This window comes from Cebidichthys violaceus, unplaced genomic scaffold (genome assembly GCF_023349555.1).
Source record: "Cebidichthys violaceus isolate CVI_PGR_0920_01 unplaced genomic scaffold, fCebVio1.0.p SCAF_61, whole genome shotgun sequence".
Lineage (NCBI taxonomy): Eukaryota > Metazoa > Chordata > Actinopteri > Perciformes > Stichaeidae > Cebidichthys > Cebidichthys violaceus.
The window spans coordinates 248,353-274,753 of record NW_027176828.1 but is presented as its reverse complement, the minus strand read 5'-3'; the positions used below and the strand labels follow the sequence as shown (position 1 = coordinate 274,753).

General features: G+C 42.4%; 1 protein-coding gene across 4 annotated transcripts in view; it reads right to left on the bottom strand.

Annotated features, from left to right (window-relative positions):
* Positions 1-26,401, bottom strand: part of satb2 (SATB homeobox 2) — a 55,075-nt gene that overhangs the window by 18,849 nt on the left and 9,825 nt on the right. For all 4 annotated transcript variants that reach the window (XM_068734209.1, XM_068734208.1, XM_068734210.1 and 1 more), the window contains exons 2-6: positions 17,378-17,587; positions 12,903-13,088; positions 3,552-3,678; positions 2,407-2,530; positions 1,452-1,554 (exon numbers count right to left, since the gene is read on the bottom strand). In XM_068734209.1, the coding sequence (XP_068590310.1) occupies positions 1,452-1,554; positions 2,407-2,530; positions 3,552-3,678; positions 12,903-13,088; positions 17,378-17,587 (750 nt within the window). The remainder of the gene's footprint in view (positions 1-1,451; positions 1,555-2,406; positions 2,531-3,551; positions 3,679-12,902; positions 13,089-17,377; positions 17,588-26,401) is intronic.

The following is a 26,401-nucleotide window of genomic DNA, read 5'->3' as shown; positions in this document are numbered from 1 at the left end:
GAACGAGCAAGACCCGTTTGTTGATGTTGTTATGCGTCTCTCACTGTTGACTACCGTACATATTTTTTAACAAAATAAGGTCCAGTGGTGGTCAACCAGAGGGGGGCGGGACTTCACCTCTCTATGCTGCTAGATCGATCCGTGGTTCTCAACCTCCTCTACGAAGCCATATTTACTTCTACGCTTCGACCACAGGTTGCTCGTCTGAAGCTGGATTTATACTTCATGCAAGGAGTCATAGAAAGCTACAGCGCTGGTCTTGATTTACGATCCAGTGTTGGATTTCACCCGTTGAAAAGAACCCCAGCAGCGTCTGTGATCAAGCCACCGCGCATGAATTATATTACCCACATCTAAATGTGTTTACGTTCTGTTATTTACGTTATGATATAGAGCGTATTTTACTGAATAGGAGGCCGCTGCCATGCGCAGTGTTTATGTTCATTCATCCGCTGAGAGAGAGAGAGAGAGAGAGAGAGATGTTCAACTAATGTATCAACAATCTCCAGCGGCATCAGAAGCATGTAAGAGAAAGCACTAGCAACTAAAGTTGACCAATCACAGATTGTGGTATCTCTGCAGCCTCTATAATCCTGTTTAGGTTTAGTTTAGATATGTTTTTGAGAAGCGGCACGTCATCTTAACCGTAGCTACGTGGTTAAGAGTTGTCGAAAGGGGATTTTTCTCTTCTCAGACTTTTTAATTTGAACTATTTTTAGAGGTAAAATTGTACAATATTTCGAAAATATTAGAAATAAGTCCAAAAAAGCTTAATTTTTGTATTCTTTGCTGCAGCAGGAAATATATATATATATATATATATATGTATATATATATATATATATATATATATGTATATATATATATATATATATATATGTATATATATATATATATATATATATATATATGTATATATATATATATGTATATATATATATATATATATATATATATGTATATATATATATATATATATATATATATATGTATATATATATATATTCTAATTGTTCACCGTGATCTTAAACTTGGAATGATTTTCCTCCTCGGTTGTTGGTTTACTTAGAAAGTGACGGTGGACTATCTGATTGGCTTTACTGTATTTTGAAGGCCGATGCGGGTTTGACTTTTAAAGTGGAATCGTCTGAATCTTGAGATTGCAATGAATCCGTTGATACCAAACATGTCATGCTGGTTTACTGCGGCTAAACATCTTTAATGTGAACTCTGTGACACCTCAGTGTCACATCATTGTTTCTGCGACAACGTTAAATTGTAAAAAACAAATTACTTATAAACACAAACTTTTCATTCCATTAACCCACCAAAAAAACGTTCTTATTTCTATATATTTTTTCTAACTTTATAATGCAACTGCCACTCAACCCTCTTCCCTCGACGTGAATGAAGTCCCATCACATCTTATCTCGACTGAGAGAAAAGCTCACCTTTGATTTTCTTATACTTCTTGTACCAACGACCAAACTCCTGGCATTTAGCGGTGGAGACGTTGGCATAGTAGGAACTGTTCACTATGGAGGAAATCATACTCTGAGAGAGAGAGACAGAGAGAGAGAGAGAGAGAGAGAGAGACAGAGAGACAGAGAGACCGAGAGACAGAGAGAGAGAGACAGAGAGAGAGAGAGAGACAGAGAGAGAGACAGAGAGACCGAGAGACAGAGAGAGAGAGACAGACAGAGAGAGAGAGACAGACAGAGAGACAGAGAGACCGAGAGACAGAGAGACAGAGAGAGAGAGAGAGACAGAGAGAGAGAGAGACAGAGAGAGAGAGAGACAGAGAGACAGAGAGACCGAGAGACAGAGGGGGGAAAGATAATTAATAACCAAACATGATATGAAATGCTTGCACTCACGCAACAACCTCGTGGCATGCTCGCATAAACACACAATAGAGACAGACGAACATTAATCATGATTGGAAGCCACCCATGGAAACTAAAGCCAGTACAGTGCAGAGAGAGGGAATCTCAAGCCACACACACACATATGCTTGCAATTGATGCAGCGATCAACACCCCCACCAGAGCTGGATTAAAACGCATTTGCACACACACACACACACACACACACACACACACACACACACACACACACACACACACACACACACACACACACACATCATGAGACCAGGATGGAGGGCTAATCATGCAGCTGGGGAGTTTGACATGATTGAGGAGATGGTGCTTCATTTTGTGGGGTGGAGTTTGATTAAAATGTAGCAATAATCCCGAAAAATATAGGCTCATGTGATGTTCTAATCAGTGAAAGAGACACACTGACACTTGACACAGCGGATTATTAAATTGATGAACAGTTGAGGAACAAGCGGTTCCATGTCTTCTTGTTGTTGTTGTTGTGTAGCAGAATCCAGCTGTTTACCTGTGACAGAGGACACTCTTTGGCCAGAGTGCTCTGGTTCATTTCCTTCAGCAGCTCTTTGAGAGCGTTCCTGACGGTGGCGTGGTTCCACTGTTCACAGGGCAGATCCTCCAGCTTTGAGAAACTACGATGAGACAAAAACAACACAGTTACACCTTTAATATGTCGATAAGAAAAGGACTAAACATTACCCAAAAAAATGAGAAGATTGACACCACTCTCGTGTCTTTACAATAAATATGAAGAGTAAGCGACCTGATAGCTTAGCTTAGCATAAAGACTGGAAACAGAGGGAAACAGCTAGCCTTGTCATTATGTCAGAAGGTAATAAAAAAAACATCTAAGCACCCCAGAAGAGTAAAGACTAAATCAAACTAATTTACAATAACTATATCTGCATGTGTTGATCTTCAGAGCTTCAAACAGAGCCATGCAGCTGTTCCCCTTTATGCTAAGCTAAGCTAAACAGCAGCATGTCGGCGTTTCACCACACAGACATGAGAGCGATACATCAATCTTCTCATCTAACGTTTCCTTTAATGCTAAATGAAGCCCTCAAACATCCTGTATTAACCTCAACCCCTAACCCGCTCCTTCCCGTCTGGTCCAACAATCTCTTTATTTCAACCTCAAATGAATCATTTCGACTGACTGCGCCGCACAAAAGTGTGCCAAGGCTCTGCCATCGCCACGGATACGCACGTAAACACGTCAACAAACCTGGCTGGTATGTTCCAAGACAACAACAACGACAATAATGAGCGTCTCATCTGGAGTTTATCCGTCCATCGAGATCCTTGCTGCACTTATTCGAGGGAACTGGGAGTTCCTGGCACGCGGACGGAGACAGATAATAGATAAATCCCCACCGGGTTGTTTAGTGCTTCAGTGTTGCTGCCTTTAAATTTGATAGATTTGGTGAATTCTTGAACTGCAATCAGCTGCTATGACATCAGCGGACCAAGTGTCTGATTAAGTGGAACCGCACTCTTTAAAATCCTGCAGAAAACAGGAACGTGCAGTCTTTCCTTTTGTTGTTTTTCCACAGAGAGAGTTCTGTTCTCTCGCACAACTCCTCGTGAAATCAACCGGCTTGTTATTCTAGGTCGTAAATGATCGTCTGGAGGAGTGAGGCTCAGTCGGACCTGTGCAGCTGGATGCGTAGCGTGACCATGTGGTAGACCTCCATCAGCATGTCGGCGACCGTGGCTTCTGGCGCGTCCGTCAGGAAGTGGACGGGCAGCGGGTTCCACCTCCCCACCTTGATGATGCCTGCGCAGAGACGAGAGAGAAGACGTTGAGGCGTTATTCGTTTTAACATGTTGATATTAACGCAACACAGCAGAGGCAATGAATCGATTCATTAGAATCACTTTAAATTCACTTTAACTGTGAATTCACCACCTCTTCCCTGAGCTCCTGAAGTTCATGATTCTCTTCAGACACAAGTAAATGATCAACATGGAAACACTGTCTGTGTTTTTTATCCATGGATGCAACACTTTGTCTTTAGTTTATCCTTTAATATGTGAAGTTTGGTGAAAGCTAATCATTTCTTTGTCGTTTGGCAAGCCTAGTTTGATTTTAAGAAAATAAATCCATTGAAGTTGGATGTGATTTTCAGCCCGACAGCACTATTGTGACATAGTACAAATAAAATAAAAGATTATAAAAAAGACGGGAAAGAACACAATAGAATGCTAAATAAACAAAAAGAAAGGCAGTCAAAAAGAGCATATATAATATTCTGTTACCTAGGAGCTCATAATGAACCTCTTTAGAAAAAGGGACAATCCAGCAGAACATTTTAAACATTTACATTGTTGGGTTGAGCTCATTGTAAGCAGTTTGAGAGGCGTAAAATAACATCGATCTCCTGGCATCCCACGAAGCCAACATTTGAGATTACCATAAATCTTCCATAATCTCACTTTCGTGATCCCTCTGCGTTAATAATCTCTGGTTTTTCACACATTATTAGTCGGGTGTTTCAGTTTTGATTTTGAAAATAGTGATGCAGAATTAAATCTACGAGGAGAATCAGGATTCTTCCCTCTCTAGCATGAACTATTTCTGGTGTTTTTAGCAACTTCACTGCATCGAATTCTGAAAAAGTGAGTTTGAATTTTACCAAATTTCAGAATAAAAGAATATCATTGCATCTCATTGTCATACGTTGTTGGAAAATAAAATCGACCACAATTTCCTTTCAAAGCTTTGAAATGTTTAAATCTTTCCTCTTTTTTTTTTTTACTGAAACAATGTCCTGAATAACTGCCCTCCACATTGTCCTTCATTGAGACTCATATTGGACACAATATCATGAACACATCCTGGACCGAATGCTCCCTTTGGATCGGATTTAATAGAATTTGAGTTGACATTTCGGGGTCTGTGTCAGCCACCAAGAAATCATTCTGAGAAAAGGAGCCTTTGAACTTCTGGTCGTGGGTTTTTGAGGATCAGTAGGTGTTTGAATTCTGCAGCGTCGTCACATGTAAATGTCTCCCGTTGAGCTTCTTTAAGAAGAACATAAAGGAGTAGAAAACAAAGCGCAGCAAACACAAGACACACTACACACACAGTCACAGAGGTTTTTCATGTGGACTGGCTGGAGCTGTGAAAACTAAACAAAGCTAATCGCATTACTATCCTCTAAATGAGATCCAGACGGGTCCTCTCTCCCTCTCTCTCTCTCTCTCTCTTTCTCTCTGTGTCCCCTTGTTCCTCCCTCTCTTCCTCCCCACCTACCCTCCTCCCCCCTCATATCTTCCTCTCTCCTTTCCCTGCCCTCGTCAGACGTCTCTTCTCCCCGGACCCCTCTGATCTCTCTCGCTCTCTTTTTTTGTTCTCTTCGACTGTGTTTATACCTCAGTTGTATCTTTGATTCCCGTCAGGCCGAGCTGTGTTCTTAATTATCTGGTCGTACGAGAGGGAGCATCATTTAATCCTCCATGAGCGGAATGGACTCGGACCCTGCGGGGCGGAGAGGAACCTGAGACCACCATGACGAGGAAACCAAACCGAACCAGATAGATATATTATAAGAATAGTTTCAGTTCATGTGGGCCGCAGGAAAATCTTCTTTTATAGTTTAGCTTTCTGTCTATATCCAGTCACCAACGTAAGGAAGTAAAACTGTATTCATACAGCACCTTTTTTAAGGCCGTTTAAAGTGCTTTACTATAACATCAGTGAAGAAAAAACTAATTCTAAGCACACAAACGTCATATTTATGTGATAAAAGTATCTTGTACATATTAATCACACATGGAGCATCATTTCACATGTGAAAAACGTACATACACACGTGGCTTTCATAAGATCACATGGTACAGGAGCATGTGATATTCTACATTTAAAACAATATTTCACATATGAGATATATAAATGTGTGTGTGTGTGTGTGTGTGTGTGTGTGTGTGTGTGTGTGTGTGTGTGTGTGTGTGTGTGTGTGTATGTGACATCATCATCTGAAATAAAACACGGGTTTTCACATGTGAAAGAGTTTGATTTGTTTAAGGGACGACGTAATGAAATGCATTTTAAAGAGATGGAAGAAAATACTCAGATCGTTTTATGACGGCAAGGAAAACACTGAGCACGTCCTCCTCTCTTTGTTTTTCTTATTTTTTTTTCTGTGTCTGTCTCTGTCACACACACACACACACACACACACACACACACACACACACACACAAAGAGTCTTCATCTTCAGCATCTGAAAATAAGCCATAACAATTTCCCTAATGCCAAGTTGGGTGGAAGCAAACGCGTGAATAAGCAGGCAAACACAAACTCACAGAGGACACATGACAGCACACAGAGAAGTGGACATGTACATGTATCCGCTCGCATGCAAGCACGCACAACACACACACACACACACACACATACATACACACACACACGCTCCCAGTGTGATGGTAAATGCATTAATAATTGATCCATCATTTTTTTTTTTTTTTTTTTGGTCTGATGTTCAATGGGCTCTGCTTCTTGTCCACATTTAAAAGTAGAAATCATTGTTCCCATTTCCACATTAAAATTCCACCTCCCAGAGACATGCTTTTATGTGGCCGGCTGGTGGCTTGGCTCATGTCTGAGTGAGCCCATCCGCACAAACGCAAAGCCGTACACAAACACACACTGATGTCTCCGAGTCCTCTCATCGACACTCACGCATGGATGCCTGCGCGTGCGCACACACACACACACACACACACACACACACACACACACACACACACACACACACACACACACACACCCCATTGTCCCATGCTGGAGTAAGTCTTAATGGTCGCTGCAGACGCATGCGGGGCTTTCTTCCAAACTGGTTCCAGCTCCCACCCCTGACACACGCCGAGGGAAACCCTGTACACCTGACTCAACTCTTTACAAGAATCTGTCATGCTTATATTTTAAGGGAGCGCTCCTCTCCGCTAAAAACGCTTCTAAAAAAAAAAAAACGCTCACTCGTGGAAAGTTTTCGGCTCATTATGGTGCAACCTGTGTGCTACTTTCTAATAAGGCATACTTTATGAAGGGGTTGTCTATAATAATAGGTTATAAGTCATTTTAAGGAAGGTAAGTAGAAGCCATAGATAAGAACACATTCTGAGCTGCCATGTTTTCATCCTCACGTTTGGCTTTTTAGCTCTCTCTGTCTTTTAGAGGCCGCAGAGCGTCCATTCATTAACTGAACAAGTTCAGACGTGATGAATTATGTTCGCAGGATAACCTTTGATAAATGTCTTTGTTTGTACCGTTTATAACTGTACTGTGTTTGTTTTAAAATAGGGAACTCGTGGCCCGTTGCTGAGATCTGGGAACACGGAGACATCGCTACCGCAAAGTCTGACGCAACAACACAACAGATTATCAAACGTTGTAAAAAGTTAAACAAAAAGCCAACAGATGAGCTAAAAAGTGGGATTATGGGAGTTGAACTGGTAATCTGGCATACCAGGCCAACGCACCTTGGACCCAATATGGGGCAAATATGATTCATAATTTGAAAAGAAAAGACTCGGGGAAAGCAGCTCATTGGTATATTTTCTATACTCATCCTGGCCCAATCACACCTCTTATGCTTCTTTCTCACTGGCCAAAAAATACAGACTAACGCCCACAAACATCTGGATTTAGTCTTCAATGGGAAAGGTTACAATCTGCGATTAATACGGGGACATGTGACTCCGCAGTAGTCACTGGTGTTTATCGACAGTGATTAAAAAAAACACAAACAACTCAAATTTTCAGCCCTTTTCTGGCCCGATTCTCTGCGACACGCCTTGAAGTGAATATATAAGAAGTAAAATAAAGTAAGATTTGAATAATTATTCCAACGTGAATCCATCAATCACCAACTCTGGTTTTAAAGTTTGAAAGAGAGGCTGAATAAGTTACACACAAAAAAAAGAGGTAAACAAAACAAAAAGCATACTCGCCTATATACTGGCAATGGGAAAGGGGCCTATCGCCTATTTTGAGCAGGTTTTCTCGTCTTTATAAAACCTTTATAAAACCGCTAATAATGGCGGAATGAAGGGTAATATTAGGCCCCACCCCTCCCCCTCCGTTCCTCGTGTCAGAGCCAAAAATCTGTGGACGGATAAAGGCCTTAAATTGGATAAACCAAAGTGCAAAGGGGGTTGCGGAGATGTTGTGTGGCACACAAAAAAAAATGACAAAAATCTAGAGGCGGATGCTGCCAAATGTGCAAAAATGTTTGCTGCAGGAGCTCAAGTAGCTTCAACATCATCTACACACACACACACACACACACACACACACACACACACACACACGTACTGCTCAGCTACAGGCACGTACTACTCTGCTTTGGTTTGGGGGAAGTAGGTTTGGCTGCATTTAAGGGGACCGCAAGGATGGTGTGCTGGTTGGTGGTGTCTGACCTATCGTGGTGCCAAAAATGCCGGGGGCCGAGTTGGGAACTTAACCTATAAGTCGGGATATCCCGACCGCTGCGGCATCGATTTGAACCATTGCTGCATTCCTGGAGTAACCCTTTAAAAGCCGTCATGTTCATCGGACAGCGTTGTGTTTTTAGCCCCGTGTGACCTTTCTTTAGCAAACGATCAAACCTCATGAATGAACCTGGTGAAACGACATCCATGTCTTCATAATCATCCTTTAAGATGACCTAAAAAACGGACCGAAAGAGAACGAAAACAGCTAATAATAGGCGATTACTGATTTCTAAATGTATTCATTATTAATAAATACAAAAGGAAAGCATGCATTGACTAAATAAGACTACCGTTTGAGTCAAATGTAACAGCACTCTGCTAGAATCAAAACTAGAGCGTAGAGAGGTCTGAACTCAAATGTCCGGTGAGCCGCTGACATGATCTGCAGCAGTGACCCTTTGTGGCCCGTTGGACGTGGCACTGCAACAATGCTCCGTCTCTCCATCTGACCGCTGTTAACTGTTCATTGGCTGGAGCCGTAAAGTACAGGTCTGCTCCCATCCATTCTATAAAAGCCTTCAGACCCTTATAATTGAAATAAACAATATCTCCCAGTTAATTACTGGGCCAAGCTAATTAAAGAAAGGCCGTGGTCCTCGGCGGGGACTTTAAATACACCGCTGGGACTCAAGAATGCAGGACACAATTCAAACAGGGAGAAAATAGATGGAACTCTGTGTAATTTTGGTCATGGACCGCAGGGGGAAAAAATGTATAATTTAAGCCAGAAATTATTCATTTAACATAAACGCTTGTTTTAAAAAACAAAAAGTATTCATTTGAGAGACGTTGGGGGAGGAAGTGCATGTGTGTTTTGTCTGTGATACTGCATGAATACACAGAGCGCATGTGAACCTCTTTTTTTTTGCATCCTTGCATGGGTTGAATACAGCTTACAAGTGTGTGTGTGTGTGTGTGTGTGTGTGTGTGTGTGTGTGTGTGTGCACACAGTGAACAATGCTCGAGTCACTTCTCAGAGTTCTGTTTGTGTCGAGCTGTGATGTCCCGATCGGTCTCTCCTTTGAAGCCCCTGGTGTGGTGCATTGATGTGGACAGGGGGACCAATGTGGCTCTCTGTTTTCCATACACCCTGATGAGACAGACAGAGGGAGAGACCTCCCCTGATACTTGGCAAAGACACTGAGGCTAAAAGTGCTACTAATGGCATTCATCTGCAAACCGTAACAAACACTCGCTGCACAATTTAGTGGGTAATGTGCGGCCATCACTCCGGGATAATGTGCATCTGTGTGTTGTTTATTTGTCTCGCTTTAAAAGGCTGTCAACATGTTTCACAAAAAATAAATGTGCAACATGACCGGACGTGAATATAGTTTATGGTTACACTGGAAGGACCAGTCGTCCCTTTTTAAAGAGTAACTTAACATCCCCTAAATATGTCAGCTGACGTCCAGCGGTTTAACGTCTCTGCAGTGGGTGTGTCAGTACACTGTGACATCACAGTTGGGTGTGGTTAGAGGCGCCACAGGCTTGAAACGCTGCTTTTCAGCCGTGTTTTCAGTCACTCTTTAAAATCGGCTAAACCACCGGAGAGATGAAAAGAAAACGACGCAAATAAGCTAAACTGTGACAGGGATGGGAGAGAAAATGTTGCTAATAGTTTAGTTTAGCATTCTGCTAACCATAGCCGTCATGGCTGCTTCACTGCAGGAGGCAGGAGGCTACGCTATTCGAGAGAAGGGGAGAAAATGATGGTAATAGTTAAGCGGGATGGAAAAACACGTTTGCTTTAAACAATCGCCAAAAACGACACGGTTCATCGTAGCCAGAAGCTGTAAAAACCGTCATAAACATCAGATGTTCGTCTTACCGACGGTCAATGAACACATCATGTGCGACAAATGCTTCCATCGAAAAATAAACCGAAGCCAAGCTTAAAATCGTGATATTTCATCAAAAACATTGTGTTCTACATACATCTCAAATAAACCGTTTTAAGTAAGCAGATACTGTAAAAAGCATTAAATCCTGTGTTTCTCAGCGCAGCTAAGAAGCCATGATTGATTTGAATGAGACCAACAAGAACAATGCAGGATATACAGATTACACTGTTTGACAATTTTTGTAAAAGAAATTACCAAAGGAATTCAACTTTTTTTTGATTTATGGCATTGTAACTGTGTTATACAGACTCCCTGAACACGCTTGGCGTTCAGAGGGTTAAGTATATGTAATTAATCTGAGTAACCTGTGTCAGACTTCAGGTTTAAGTTCAGCAAATCTCGAGCCAGACCTCCAGCCTCTGACTGAGGTCGAGAGTACACGGCCCGTTTCAGGTGGGCTGCAGGCCTGATAAGAGCTGTTTGCCTTGAGGCAGTAAAGGGATTACCTGCAGCGCTGCGTTTATGAGAAGGGGGAGAACACACTGACACACACACACACACACAATCTCCTACACACTAGAAACATGTCTGCACTCTCATGGGTCTGCAGACTTAATTTGAACGAGTTCTGGGGAAGATGACACACACACACACACACACACACACACACACACACACACTGGAGCGAGATGTCAAACAGATGGGGATCTCCCACCATTCGCAGCTTATTGCAATAGCGCTTGTTGCTCACTCTGTTGTTACCATTTTTATATATCGATGTGAGGCAACTTCCCCAGATGGCATTTTCTGCATACTTGAGAAAAGACAGCAGTAAATGTCACTGTCCTGTTTGCAGATGACTACCATGTGTGCAACAATAAATTACACAGTTTTTCTTTTACTCCGCTTCATAAACATTCTCACACATACTGTACGTACACACACACACACACACACACACACACACACACACACACACACACACACACACAAAATGTATTTTTGTCTTGCGGAGACATTCCTGTCCGGCTCTTTGTTGTGTCTTTAATGACTTTAACAGGCTCTGTCTGTGTCTTAGTTGTGTCTTTGAAACATTCTTGTGCTTATTGCCGAGCGTAACATTGCAGCGTCGGCTCTAAAATAGACGACCTCACATCCAGTTTTCTTCTCAGGCCGCTGATTAGAGGCAGAGTCTCTTCTCAAGGACCGTTCTCGTCTTGACCCCTAAGCTGCACGGTATTTAATTCTGAGTCAGTGGCACCATGGTTTACACAGGGAGAGACACTTGGAGGTTGGAAAATCACGGCTATTAATAATGGTCCTGATGCTCTTCATACTAACAAAAAGAGGCAGCTTGACCTCAGATATTTAGCTGTTTAAATTATAGTATAGTTATTCTGTATTTCTCTGCCAAGCTGAAAAAGTTGTTATGTTAGTCATCTATGTTTTTTTCCATCGGGTTCTTCCCCTATTGTCTTTCTTTTGAATTTCAGCACATGGCCCTTAAATTTAAACTGGTTCCTGCAGGTCAGAGAGGCTCACACGCAAAACACCAGGTCCAGACACTCATGTTTGGATTTAGCTTCCTAATATAGCATTGAACAGACTACAAACACAGTCACGTTCAAGGTAAAAGTGAAACACTGGCTTTAGATAACGTGCCCCTGTAAAGACAGTTGTGTAGGAAGAAGGCAGCTCAGTTAAGGACCAGTGCTAGAACAACAGGAAGTGTTTTCCATAGCCTGTTGTCAGAATAATGCCAGTTAATACTCAACGTGAATATTTTCTGTGTATTGATGTTTTTTCTCAAGGACCACAATGGATATAAATCCTGTGACTCCTTGATGTTCTTTTTAACGATCATGCCTGTGAGGTAAATATGAAGCTGGAGCAGCCGGCTAGCTTAGCTTAGCTTAGCATCATGACTGGAAGCAGGGGGAAAGCAGCTAGCCTTGCTTGCTCTCTCCGAAGGTACCAAAATCTGCCTACACAGCTCATCTAAAAGCTCACAAATTAGCACCTTATATCTCTGTTTATAACGAGCAGTAACAGAAACAAACTATATATATATATATATATATATATATATATATATATATATACGCGTTCATTAATGAGCGTTAGATGAACTGCAGAGCAGATTTTGTGACAAGAGTCAGGCTAGCCATTTCCTCCCGTTTCCAGTCGTTATGCTAAGCTAAGCTAGCACACAGCCAATTTCCCAAAAATGTATTGTCCTAACTGTGGCTTTAAGGATGCAGGGACAGATTTGTATGCATAAAGAACGGACGCACAATCCTGAGGTCAATGCAACTTTATAGATTATGAGCCAAGCACGACCTGTAGCTCGCTAAGAGTTTAGGGACATGAACCCTATTGTGGGTTCAACACTTTCAGTCCACGTATTCTCTCAACACGTTGCAACCGATCTCTGTCCCCTTCAGACACTCACAGATGCATTTTCTCTGCATTCTTTTATCAGTTAGTCGTGAGAGATTAAAAGAATGTTTGAATCTTAAATTATAATTTTAGGCACCAAAAAATGTTGGCTTACAAAATGGCTCACACCTCATTTTGGAAAACCTGAATTTGAAGCTTCTTCCAGAATATGTAAAGAAGGCACAGATGTGACAGAGCTGGCGTCGTGGCGACTGACCGTGGGCTTGAGCCGCCGAGCTGTGGGAGTAGCCGAGGGCCAGCAGAGCCGTCTCCACCAGCTGAGAGAAGAGGATATCCTTCCTGACCAGCACGAACTCCGCGTGCTCCTCCCTTCCCTCGCACCCGTCCGTCTGAATCCCTCCATCCGACTGCTCCACCACGCAGAAGACCGGAATCATCAGACCTGAGGAAACAAGGAGATTCTTTATGACGTCTGGCTTTTATTGTCCGTGATCACAGCACAGTTTATCCTGCTGAGACAGCAGACATGTGGATCGCATTTATTGCGGGTCCAGCTTGTAATCGCTTCCTCCTTTCGGTTTTACGCTGTTGAATAATGCAACACCTGAAGTTCTCAATACGCCGCAACCAACCAGGGCTAAATCGACTGGAACAGTGCTCTTCACTGTCTGCTGGACATTTCAAAGCATTTAATCCAACGGCTTATTAGATAGGCAGTCGTAATAATGGCTCCCCTAGACAGATATGCAAAATTATACAAAAGACCTGCACTCACACCAACTGCTACTTTCATTAGAGTATTAATAACAGGTCAAAATGACGATTCCACAACAATTTAAAGCAAGAGCGGTGCTAAATATGAATGTTATTGCAGTTATAGGTGTTTGTGCAGAGGCATATGAGTTGACATGATACCGTGAGGCTTCCTCAAAGATGCAAAACCAAACCAGACTCTCCAGAAGACGGTTTGCATGAAGCTCTCCCACCATGCACGCACACGCCTCGACACATTTTCACAGTATTTGCATGATTCTTTGAAGTTCGGGTGAAAACTTTTGAATATTTATTTTAATTAGTCTGCAGAAATGCGACTCTGCATGCAGTCCTCTGACCTAAATGACAAAGCGGGTCGTTGTCGTTCAGAACAACTCAGATGAGTGAAGAGCTCGTCTCGCCGCGACGATATTGTTTTCCAGCACTCGTTGTGATCGGCCACCACTATGGTTAATGTTTGGTGTGGCTTAGGCAAACAAAAATAATGTAAATAAACCAATAACAGACTCATAGACGCCGACAATTTATGGAAATATGCAAACTTTAAAACGCGTTCCACTGTATTACCAGGTAACTCAAACTAACAGGGCTCCGGGAGGAGGGAACGTCAGTTGGCGGCTCGGAAAAGTTTGGGGTTTTTTTTAGCGAGTACCCAACAAAAACACAAGTCACTCCCTCGTCTCTGCCAGCTTGGACCCAAGTCAATAAATAAACTTTTAGGGAGGTAAAGTTACCGAAGAGCCTCTGGTTAGTGTCACAGTAAACACACTACAGGCCGACGCCACACATTACGATTTTAAGATCGGGGTATTCTGACCGGCTCTCAGAGCTTCAGCGTATTCTTGGTTGTTGGCTTTTATTTTTTCCAATAACTGATGACTGAATTTTAGATTATATGGAGCCGGTACTGGAGGTGTAATGCTGCCCCCTATCTCTTTGAAACAGGTGGCCATTGACCACAAACTGACCACAAACTAACACAAACATCCATGCGTTTCTGGCGGTGTTCTACTATGTTATATTTACATCATAATTCACTCCGAGGAGCTAATAAAGTACGTAGCATTCTTCACCTCTAGCTGGTTTATTACCATACGTGTCCTCATACAACGTGTCCTCATACAACGTGTCCTCTGATAAAGGTACTCGTGGTTTAGCTATGAACGCTGGTACAACGTCATATCAAGACACCTTGACTTGCATTATTGACTGTTTATTTATGATCGTCCCCGTTCGCTCTACATCCCTAAAAATAGAGAAGCTGAACAAGCGCTCGCTCTTCCTGCTCGGTATTTTTAAGTACATTAAGTAGCCGATTCCCAGCATCCTCGTGTCCTTTTTTTGGCACCCTGCACTAATATCAATCCTTCCCCTTCAATATGAACCCTTTTTCCTAAAAGGCTTTTGGTTTCGGGCCACCTGTCAACTAATTAATTAAAAGCTCTCTGAAGAAATGATGGAGCGAGAACATTAGGCAGCGTCCCAGCACTAATAATACAGGGCACGGCAATGTGTTTAACCGCACGGATACCACACAGCACCGAGCACACACACACACACACACACACACACACACACACACACATGCTCCTTCATGGAGGTGCATGTTGTATCGCCCCCCCTCCCCTCCTTCTTACCCCCGATCCATCCCGTTGTTTTAATCAGTCAATTCCTATATTTCTATTTCCTCCTCATTAATCACTCTGCTCCCAGTCCTCCAGGCTCTCATGGAGTGAATTACACACTGGAGCACTGTGCCAATTCAAGTAAGTGAATTTCCCCCAACAGGGAAATATAACTGTCAACACGGAGCAGCTCCCTCCGACCAGCGCTCCCCCCTCTCCCCCCCCCCCCCCCCCCCCCCCCCTCTCTCTGGCCCTATCTCGCTCGACCCTCCGTCTCCACCTCAGTCTGTCTTCTCTCATATCCAGTGTCCTGTGATTTGCCCGCTGACTCTGTGTGATCTGGTTTGGATGATGCGATGTTGCCTCAAAACCTCTAATCCCTCTAATATGTATGGGGATGAGTGAATGGGGATATTAAAATAAGATGTGTGTGTGTGTGTGTGTGTGTGTGTGTGTGTGTGTGTGTGTGTGTGTGTGTGTGTGGAGTGTCAGTGTGTGTTTTGGCAGCTTTTGTTGGGTGTGAGTGTCACAGCGTAGACGTTTGTGAGTGTGGACATATGGTGTGTGTGTGTGTGTGTGTGTGTGTGTGTGTGTGTGTGGCCCCCTCCTCGTGGCAGCAGTGTGGTTTGGAGGAGACACGTCGAGTTTCCTGTCTTCAAAGACAAGCCGTCATTATTACAGGCCAACCATCCGCTCAGAGCAGGAAACCCCTTCCTCCTTCCTCTCCCTCGGTCCCTCCCTCCACTTCTCTCACACAGAAACGTTTTTCTTCTTTACGTTGAAGCATTCATCCTCTCACTTCAACACATTGCTGCTTCTTCTTCTTCTTCTTCTTCTTCTTTTCTTCTTACTGCGGTCAAATCTGAGCTCCACGCTGATTTGTTAACCTCTTTTACTACAGACGGGTCCGTCTTTACAAACTCGTGATGTGCAGCCAAGCGCTGTTCAAACCCACAGAAATGTATTTTTCACATTCTAGAAAAGATCCCAGAGCTTTGTAGAAATAGGAAGAATGTTAGGCCAAATTCATCTAAAATGATGCGTGTAATATTTAGGATATTTCCATTCGATGGGATGGTGCAGTGCAAGATGAAAATAATTTACGTAAATAGCGTGTTGGAACAAGAAGAGAATATATTTATGATTCTGTCAAACAGTGTAGAAATGATTTCTATCTAAATTTAAGGAAAATGTCGAGAGACATTTCTGCAAACATGCAGCAACACAAACACCCAGACAGAGGGATAAGTGTGCGCACACACACACACACACACACACACACACACACACACACACACATAAACAAGAAACAACTTTCACAGTGAATGCAGGAATCGATAAAGCAGAGTGAGTTGAATAAATCTTGTTTATATGGAGCAATCTGCTTTATTTGGTGAGCCTGTGTTATACAGTTCCCCCCAGGCTTCGAGATTAACAGTGCAGAAACAGCTCGGGTTCCCACCGAGCCAAACTCCAGTCTACGGCTCCAGGACGCGGCTCAGCGCAGAGCCAGAACTCTCTGGGTTTGGTGCTCAAAGAAAAAACAACCTCAAGACACACCTGAGTGAAACGGCTTCGTTCGCTTTTTTCAGCGAAATGTAAGGTTAAAAAAATGAAGTGTGCAATTTGAAAAATAGTTATTATGTTGCTGTTAAGAGTTTAAGATATTTCATTTTTAGTTGTAAGCCACATTTTAAGAGTCGGTATTGATTAACTTTTCAGTAAAAAAAAAGTTTTCATCCATATTTTGCTCACATTTTGACCAAATTTTAAGAGAATCAGCAAAAAAAAAAAAAAAGCTAGTTAATGCATCTCTTTAACTACTGTTACGTGACTATTAGGAAGCATTGGTAAGTAAAGATGCAACGATACTCATATCAGATATCAGTCCACTCGTTGACAATAGTCATTATTTTAATAAATTACAATGGAGTACATTTATATCTTGTATATATTTGTTACATTTTGTTTTATAAAGTAATGAAAGCAATGTTTAAGTCAAGCCTGATGCTGCCTTACGAAGTGATCTGAGTCTCTTCTACACGGTGGATCGTACAGCTTATTGATTAAACGCTGGTATCTGATCGGTCGATACCCAGAGCCCAGGTATCGCTATCGGGACAGAATAAGCCGGATCTGTGCCTCCCTAGTTGGGAGCCGTGATGTAAATATCACGAATCAATGTGAGGAAGGCTACGGTCTCCTCATCGCTCCACTGATCTGACGTTCCCGTCTCTTTACAGGTGGATTGAAGCCCACTAATACGGAGTTAGTGGCTTTGAAATGAATCTCTTCATACAATAAATAAAACACCAGCAGACATGTTGCTTACCTCCTAGGGGCCTCAGCGGGGCTCCGTTGTGGTGTACGCGGGGCCCAGTGGGGCTCCCGTTGAGCTCCAGCCGGCCTTTCTTCCCCGGCGGCGGGCCGAGGTCCGGGCTGCCCCCCCTCCGCTCGGGACTGTCCTGGGTGATGGGACTCTCCCCTCCTCGCTCCATCCTCCTCCAGATCCCCAGAGGAGCTCCAGCCAGAGAGAACGAGTCTGGAAAACGGTTAAGGGAAATTCAACTATTAAAGTTGCTGATATTCTTTTTTTTTAATTATTATTATTGTCAACAAATCCCATGAAAAGACCAAAGACAATGAATAGTCCCCAACAAATGCACTATTTCCTTCTGTTTGAGCAACGTTTGCTAAAAAAATATGCTTTTCAGGACAAAACTTCATATCCAAACTTCAAATTAAACTTTATACTGGCGTCATCAGTAACAAATGGGCTTGAAGCTAAGTGCCACAAATATGAAAGTTAGAAAATATTCAGAGTTGGACGAAGACTCTGATGGTTTTGGTCCTTTCATGGAATTTGTTGAAGGTAAGAAAAGTATAGAATAACTTCCTTTAAGTGACAGGTGTGTAAGATTTAATGAAATAATTGAAACACAAATAGAGACAGAGAGAGAGAGAGTCTGTTATCAGCGTTTGTTGGGAGTGTAAACTACACAGTGACAGTGTGTGTGTGTGTGTGTGTGTGTGTGTGTGTGTGTGTGCGTGTGTTTAATATCTAGGAGTACATATGCGTCTACACATCCAGTGGGCGCGTGAACTTCGGCGTCCCCCGATAAAGGAGCGTCAGCCAAACGTCTAATACGGGGTAATGCCATTAGAGACGCTGCCAGTGAAGGAGCAGCCGGCTTTTATTTACCATACGAGCCCCTGGACAATATCTGCCAGCATGTGTGTGACCCTCAGTGGAGAGAGAGAGAGAGAGAGAGAGAGAGAGAGAGAGAGAGATTAGAAAACTGTCCGTGGAAAAGAATTTAAATAAAATGGTGAAGAGAGAAAATATGGAAATCAAGTTAGTGAGCAGATTTTGGGAGTGGAAAAAACACAGAGGGTCTCTGTACTGAGTGACATTGGCCAGCAATCCAGCAGAACAAATGAGGGAGAATCCATGGTTATTGTTTGAGTGTGGCATTTTCCACAGCGCTTGATTAGAAACTGCAACTCCCTCCCTCCCTCCCTCCCTCCCTCGCTTTTTTTTTAATATTTCTGCAGCTTTTACTGCTCCAGCTGTCGTAACTCTGAACAAAAGACAATGTTTTGTGTGGTCTCTCCTCTCGTCTCTACCTTCTGCACCGACTCTTTCACAACAACACCACCACCACCACCACCACCACAGACTGAAAAAAACATTTCAAAATGCATAATAAATTAAAAAACATTAGCTTTGGCGTGATTAAAAAGTATGGGAGGCAAAGAGGCCAAAACAATTGTAAGTGGCAGAGTTTAATAATCATAAAAAGAAAAAGAAAACAAGTTCAAAGAGTTGCACTGAGTGGAGAGCGATGGCTTTAAACAGCGAGTACAGCGGTCGCTGTGATTCACAATGGGAGGCTTGCTGAGAAAAAGGGAGGCTTTTGCAAATAAATCTAACCGCTGACAAAGTCGCAGCTACAATAAAGGACAACTGGATATGAAAAACACAACGCTGAAGGGGATTCACTGCTCTTCAGCGGGACGAGAAGTGGAACTTCACCTGCCTTGTAAAACTAGAGGAAGTGATAATTCATCTCTGATTCAAAAGTAATCCTCCAGAGAATGTGCCTTCATCATCAGCGGCAGGTCCTAACCCGCTGCTGACGATCCCTATCAACGCCTCACCGACATCTCACCATCTGACCTGGCGCACACACACACACACACACACACACACACACACACACACACACACACACACTTGACCCTTTTTTTTTGCAGGATTCCTGGAGCTGTACGACTTCACCAACCGTAGCTGTCGTGATCTGTGCAGAAAAACAGCCTTTAGGCCAAAATTGTGCAATACTTGAGATTTGGGAAAAGTAGTTTTCATTCATTTAAAATGTCTCATCAACCATTAGGTAGTGTACAGGTCACGGTTTGTGTGACAATAACAGTAATTAAAAATAACGACCCAGCATACTCAAGCTGTGCGGTGTTGTAACAAGGCCAGTCTGTCTTCGTGTGAGTCGTCTTACTCCACCTAGTCTGTAATGGTTCCATCCCACGCTCACAGATAGTGATGCAGTGCAAAGAAGTGAGCAGGACCAACAAACACAGGACTTTAAACCAGGAGACAGGTGTTCGTGTCTCAAAGTTATTTAGAAGTTACAGATGTTTGTGACGTGGTTTGTGTGACTTCGTTTACGTACTTATTTTAAGCCCGACCATGATCTTTTTTTCTTTTTTTTAAAAAGAAACCTAACTGTGGACATTCAACGGTAACAACGCGGCTTAAAAACGACAAAAAGCCTAAAATGCCTCACCGTGACGTGTGGAATGTCCTCAACAAAATGTAGTAATTTAACATTATATCACAGTAAAACTAGCTCAACCGCCAACGAGACGCAACAATGAACGATGTCTCATAATTAGAGACCTTTTATAATGTACTTTTACACTGTGGTACTTTTACTTAAAGTATTGGATCTTTTCCAGTACTGGGACGGCGCTGCAGTTTTTTGTTTTTTTTAAGTAAACCGTTTAACATTTAACGCTTTAATCACTGTTTTTATACGGTGCGTTACTGTAGATGGTGCTTTAAGCTGTAGGATTGTAGCTTCTACTGGTTTCAGGATCAATGGATTTAAAGACAACCTGTAAATGATGTTTAGTCCTTCTTACATCCGCTGCCTCATCGTTTCAGCAGTAAAGCGCTGTGAGATGAAGAGTTTTGTGAGTTACAAGTATAAAGATTTGTTCATACTGTAACGTTTAATGACATATAATATATAAGAAAGAGTTAAATCATAAATAAAGTGTCTATGTTTCATAGTTTAAATACTCACTGTTCTTTAACATTAATTAATACCATCACTACCTTTATAAATACAAGTATTTACGTCACATATATAAGCTCATGTTCATAAAGCTGATATTCCAGCACTATTGTCTTATTGTTTACAGTGTGTTCTTGTTTTACACGTATAAATATTTTAACGATGCAAAATCAAATCGTAAAATAACAAATTGTTATCGCACCACTATTTAACACAGACCTGCTTATTATTTGATGATATGCAAGAGAAATAAAAGACGCAATTATCTGAACATAAGCATACTTCTCCGATAAGTAGCCTGCCTTATTTCATAATATGGCTTCATATACATATGTATATAATCAATTCATTTATTGATATTAATTCAGGAAAAATCGGGATTTTCGAATCCAAACACATTGGAAATGTTCTTGATGTGCAAAACAAACTAAACCAAAACCGTGACGGAGCTGCCTGCTTGTTGAACAACTAATATATATATAAAGAGACTTTTACATATATATTTAAATCTGTTGATAGTAGTCAGATGTTTACGTTTACCTTTGTTGTTCCTGTATATCTATCTGTGTGTGTTCAGCATGAGAGCAGCAGATTCCTTGTACGTGTTCACACACTTACTTCTGTGATCGATTGATTGATTGATTGATTGATTGATTGATTGATCGATTGATTGATTGATTGATTGATTATAAGCCCCGCACACTTTCTTACATCCCTGCGATGACTTTGTTTCATTGTTTCTTTCATACCTGACATGTAAATAATAACGTGGGCGTTCCCTCACAAACGTCCACAGTCACAGACTGATAAATGAAAATCTATTCTATGTAATTATTACGGGCATGTTGAGCAATAAGCGATCCAATAGCGTCGGCGTGTGATTCTGTTGAATCGTACCAGCCTTCAAAAAGACCGGGATGGTTATCGTGTTCACCCTAAATCCATCCGAGGTGCATTGTTTGATAAGGCCCGCGATAGTCGCAGCAGTTAATAAAGACGCGATAAGAGCTGCTGTTGCATATCTGCTATGGAGACGGGCAACAAATATAATGTAATTTTGATAAGGAGAAGTTCATGACGTGTTTCCCAATTTATTGCTTCTCTGGTCAACTGTCACACCTTTCTTTTAAAACCTGTTAATCAATAAAAAAAACAAGAAATAAGTCAAAAATAATCTGCTGTATCTGCTGCTCTGAGACGGTCAAAAACTCTGCTCTGTTTGTCCCACGTTGCTCCCGATACTGGTTGTGTCTTTTGATGATAAGCCACTATCGAGTTCCTCATTATTACACGTTGTAGACATAACAAACACACAGCGAGAGGGCCAAAGACAAGATTGCAGAGCAAAAAGAAAATGCAGACACGCCCCGAAGAAATGGAAGAGCGGGACAACGACAACAAACGCACCTATAAACAACCCAAAGACGTAAACACACACAAACGGAGGCCGACGGGTAATTCAAAGCCAGTCTAAACTCCACAAATCAGACGGCTGACAGACACTGATTGGTGGTCCCGCTCATTTGAAAGACGGACGGCGTAATGATGACGGCGGCCATGAAAGCTGCTGTTCTTAAACTCGTTAAAGTCGTTTAAAAGGGAGACGCGACAGGTGGGACGGTTTTCACTTAAATGTTATGTTTAAATGTGCAAATGAGGCATTTTCCTATTAAATATGTGCACATTTTAACACATATCCAGAACAGAAATCGGAACATTTGATAAAGTTCTTGTTTCATGTTGGTGACATATTAGAGTCCAGGGTTTTTAGTTACTTTAGATATCCCTCTGAATCACTCCATAAATCAGAAAATACTGTCAACATCCATAAAGAAATCCATGTTTTAAGTAATGGAATGTTCTATAACTCAGGCTATGAATGATATATGAACTAACCCCTCTGTAAAAACCTTCAGAATATAGAATATATATATGTAAGAGCTACTGAAGTGGAGATTTCTGGATCAGAGTCTGAGAGAGAACAGGCTTTGAAGAGATCTTTTGTAAAATGGCATTCAAATGTTATGAAGTGTTATGTTTAAATATGCAAATGAGGCGTTATCTAACGGTAACTTTTGGTGAATTTAGGAGAAATCTACAGACACAAAGAGACAAAGTAGTAAAATAAACACCTGAATGTGTATTTTTGGAGGTTTTCTCTCTGCTATAGTGTGAAAGAAGAAATGTTATGGAAGCATAATAGCCCCGAAATCTCTAAATTGATCAGTGCGTTAAAAACGATGTTTATACCTGTAGTGTGTCGCCTTGATCTTACTTTTCTTCGATTCGTTTTTTAACTCCATCTCTCTTATTTTGTTTTTGCAACACCTGGATTTAAGTTTGGAAAAACAGGTCCAGCTGTGTTTAATGTTCGGCCTCCAATGAAGCAAGACGTTTACCAAAAATAAAGATTCAGGGGGAACAACAGGTAAAGTAAAGTGCTCCCTCTTTTACACACACACACACACACACACACACACACACACACACACACTTCACTGTCATCCCACATTGTGATAAGTGTGCAGGAAACAGAGAGCAGCGACTCACACACTTAAAACGAGAGAACAGGAGGGATAATTGTGGGTGAGGAGTGAAGGCAATCAGCCAGACAGCAGGATAAGATGTGCGACGTGAACGTGTACCAAAGTAACGTCTCTCAACTAACCTCTCACTCTGCATCGCATGGTATCTCTTTCACCGTTACGTTAATGAAGGGTTGAGCCTCCGACATGCAAAGCAGACGAGGGGAGGGAGAGAGAGAGAGAGAGAGAGAGAGAGAGAGAGAGAGAGAGACCTATGAGGGCATTATTAGCTCCGGGGGAGAGGCGTCACCTCTGTAGGACAATCTCTAGACACACGGACGTTCTTCCCGTACGATGATGCACTTTTATAGCAGCGTTATCAAGCTATTGGTTAATACTTGGCTCTGCAGCGCAGATAAACGAGGAGGAAGAAGAGGAGGAGGAGGAGGAGGAGGAGGGGGAGCGATATTAAAAGCCCTGCAGTCAAACTGAACGCACACATGTATGCACAGGGAGGGGACAGAAAGACAAGTCAGGAGGCAAACCAGTGTCCTGCACAACTACGCTCCCATACCGCTAAAGTGAACTCTCAATTACGCTTTGAGAAGAACTTATTTTATCACATTGTCACAAAACAAACCAAAAACAGACGCTACAAAACTGCTTAGTTAGGTTCAGGCAACTAAACTACTTAGGTTTAGTAAAAAAAACTAACATTTTGGCTTAAAATGAATTAAAACAAAAACAAAAAAAAACGCAAGAAAAGTACTTTGTTGAGGCAATAAAAGTTCTTGGTTTTTGTGTAGTTGAAAAGCATCATGGTTCTGAAAATTTAAACAAAACAAAAGTACTTTAAAAGGCAACAAAAGAACAGCGGCCCCGTGTGTTTTTGACCCGAGCACCACCTCCACGTAATCCAGGACAGAACTAAAAACGCAGCTCACAGCGCAGCCATGCTGCATATGGGAACATCATTATTAGGAAACAGAGCTGCTGGAGGAAGCACAAATTTTAAAAAAAAAGAAAAAAAAAAAAGATTCAGAATCTGTTTTTAAACGTCTGAAAAAGAAAAAGGGGAACAACACAAGAGTTTTTTTTATGTGGCTGTTTATGAGAAATGATTGCTGTTTGGGAAGGTTACATTATTGTGGAATCTGCCGTTTATGGCCATCAGATGTGTTGCTGTGATGTGGGGAGAGTTGGTGTGAGGGGAAGACAGACCTTTATGGCACACACACACACACACACACACACACACACTGTCAGTCACAACTACTTTGTAGCTTGTGGAGAGGGTCCTCGGGCTCACACACACACACACACACACACACAGAGGGAAATAAGCCGGGTGAGGGGCGAGACGAAGGCTTTCTGGCGAACATGCTTGGCTCCCTCGTAAACATCTCATTTGATAATACGGGATGAAGAGTTAACAGCGAGCGTTTATAGCCTCGCCCTTCCAGCTAGAGGATGCATGCTTAAAACACACTCATCCATACATAGACACACACACACACACACACACACACACACACACTAAGCCACACAAACCACAGCCAGCACGCTACACAGACTCTCTGCTTTAACACTTCCAGGGACCACACACTGACTCAGAACACAGACACACACACACACACACACACACACACACACACAGCAGGGACGAATAAGAGTGTGTGGAGCAAACACATGTGTATGTATACGGCACAGGGGTGTGTGTGTGTGTGTGTGTGGACAAAATAATAGCGTCTTAACACGCTGCAGTCCAGTGCAGCTTTTGAAGTTGCATTGCATCACGACGTGTTCTTGTTGTATCGTCAGACGTTTACAGCGACGATGCTGCTCAAAGAAAACGCTCTCACACACACACACACACACACACACACACACACACACACACACACACACACACACACACACACACACACACGACTGCCAAACCCATCCACCACAGCTCACACCAGCCTCACCAGAGTGGGAAATAACAGAGAGCTCAGGTCTCAGAGGTTTCACAGTCACACTCTAAGAAGAAGAAGAAGAAGAAGAAGAAGAAGAGTCCGGAGCTACGCAGCAGGCTGAATGGGGGACATTAGAGACCAGTGAGGGACGCCCACAGCATCAGAGGAGCATCATTAGTGCCCACTGAGCTCCTCCACTATCTAATCTGTTCAGTTTAATAGTGCGGACACACCCATATTACGTGTGAACAGATAGCCGGTTCACACAGGAAGAAGGCAGAGGGGGGGGGTTACTGGATTTAAAGTTAAGATTCATAGTTTATTGGTGTTAATTTAATTGTGAATCTCTTGTGTTTCTTTATGATTATCAGACCGTGAAGCGGCATTGAGCTTTAAGAATTTAGACAATAATTAAATTAAATAATATTTTAGCTATGAAGCTAAAAAAAAAAAAAAGTCTGCTTTATAAGCATGAAATTGCAGACCATAAATAATTGGCGCATCTTTGCGGTAGAATGAAAAAAAAAAAAAAAACTTCGCACACATGAAGCCTCTGCAGCTCAGTGACAGCCAAAGAAAATATCACTTTCCCACTATCTCTTTTTTATACGCAAACTCTTTAACCCCCCCCCTTCCTTTTCCTCGTCACGACGGAGTCTGCGCACTTTTTTTTTTTAAACATGTGAGCAAACTTTAACCAGAAAGTCTCTCCATCAGAGCAGCTGAAACGAATCCGTTTCTCCTCGCGGTTGGCTCCCCCAAAAAAAGAAAAAGGAACCTCCTGTATGTTTTTGGTTATTAGTCTAATGTGAACGGTTTCCGTGCGGTGTATCGGGAATATGTCGAATTACTGATACGCGTCAAAAAAAATATGCTCTGAATAATATTCCAGATTTTTCCAAGTTCTCCGTCCGCACTTCACCTGCTCGCGTGCATAAACAGCTGCGTTCGTGAGAACAGACGTGGACTTTTCACGCGTTGACAGTGACGCTGTATTGGTTCCTGGTGTCTTTTTGTGTTACTTTTTGGAGAAGAAGAGTCAGACTGCTGTTTTCTTTTAACGGTCGGAGAGTAGCCGCTGCTGTCAGTGTGAAGAGGACACACAGGAATGAGATTCAAACAAGCAGAAGGGAAATGAACGTCTGTCCTGCTCGTATTCACAATGAATGCTTCAACGCAGGCCTCCGCGTTTAGTGCGCCGCTAAGTATTGCGCCTGACGTGACGCTCTGCAGAACGACTGTTTCTCATTTCAACGCATTTCGGCTTCAGGAGGCCCAAACTTCCGCTTCAGCCCTGAGCCTTCGTGATGTTCATATGTCATGATGACCCCCTTTTCTTCCTTCCTTCCACCCCCTCTGAAGGTGCGCTTTGCTCCGAGGTGGCGGAGTGTTTTCTGTCCCATGTGTGGCAGAGGTTAAAAGGCCCGCGTGTAGCTGCCGAAAAAAAAGCAGCCGCAGCGTGTTCGACACGTCTCGGTCTCCCTCGGTATGTTTTATTCATCACCTGTCCCGTTTACCGGCAGCTTGAAGCGGTGGAAGAAAAACTAAAATAATAATT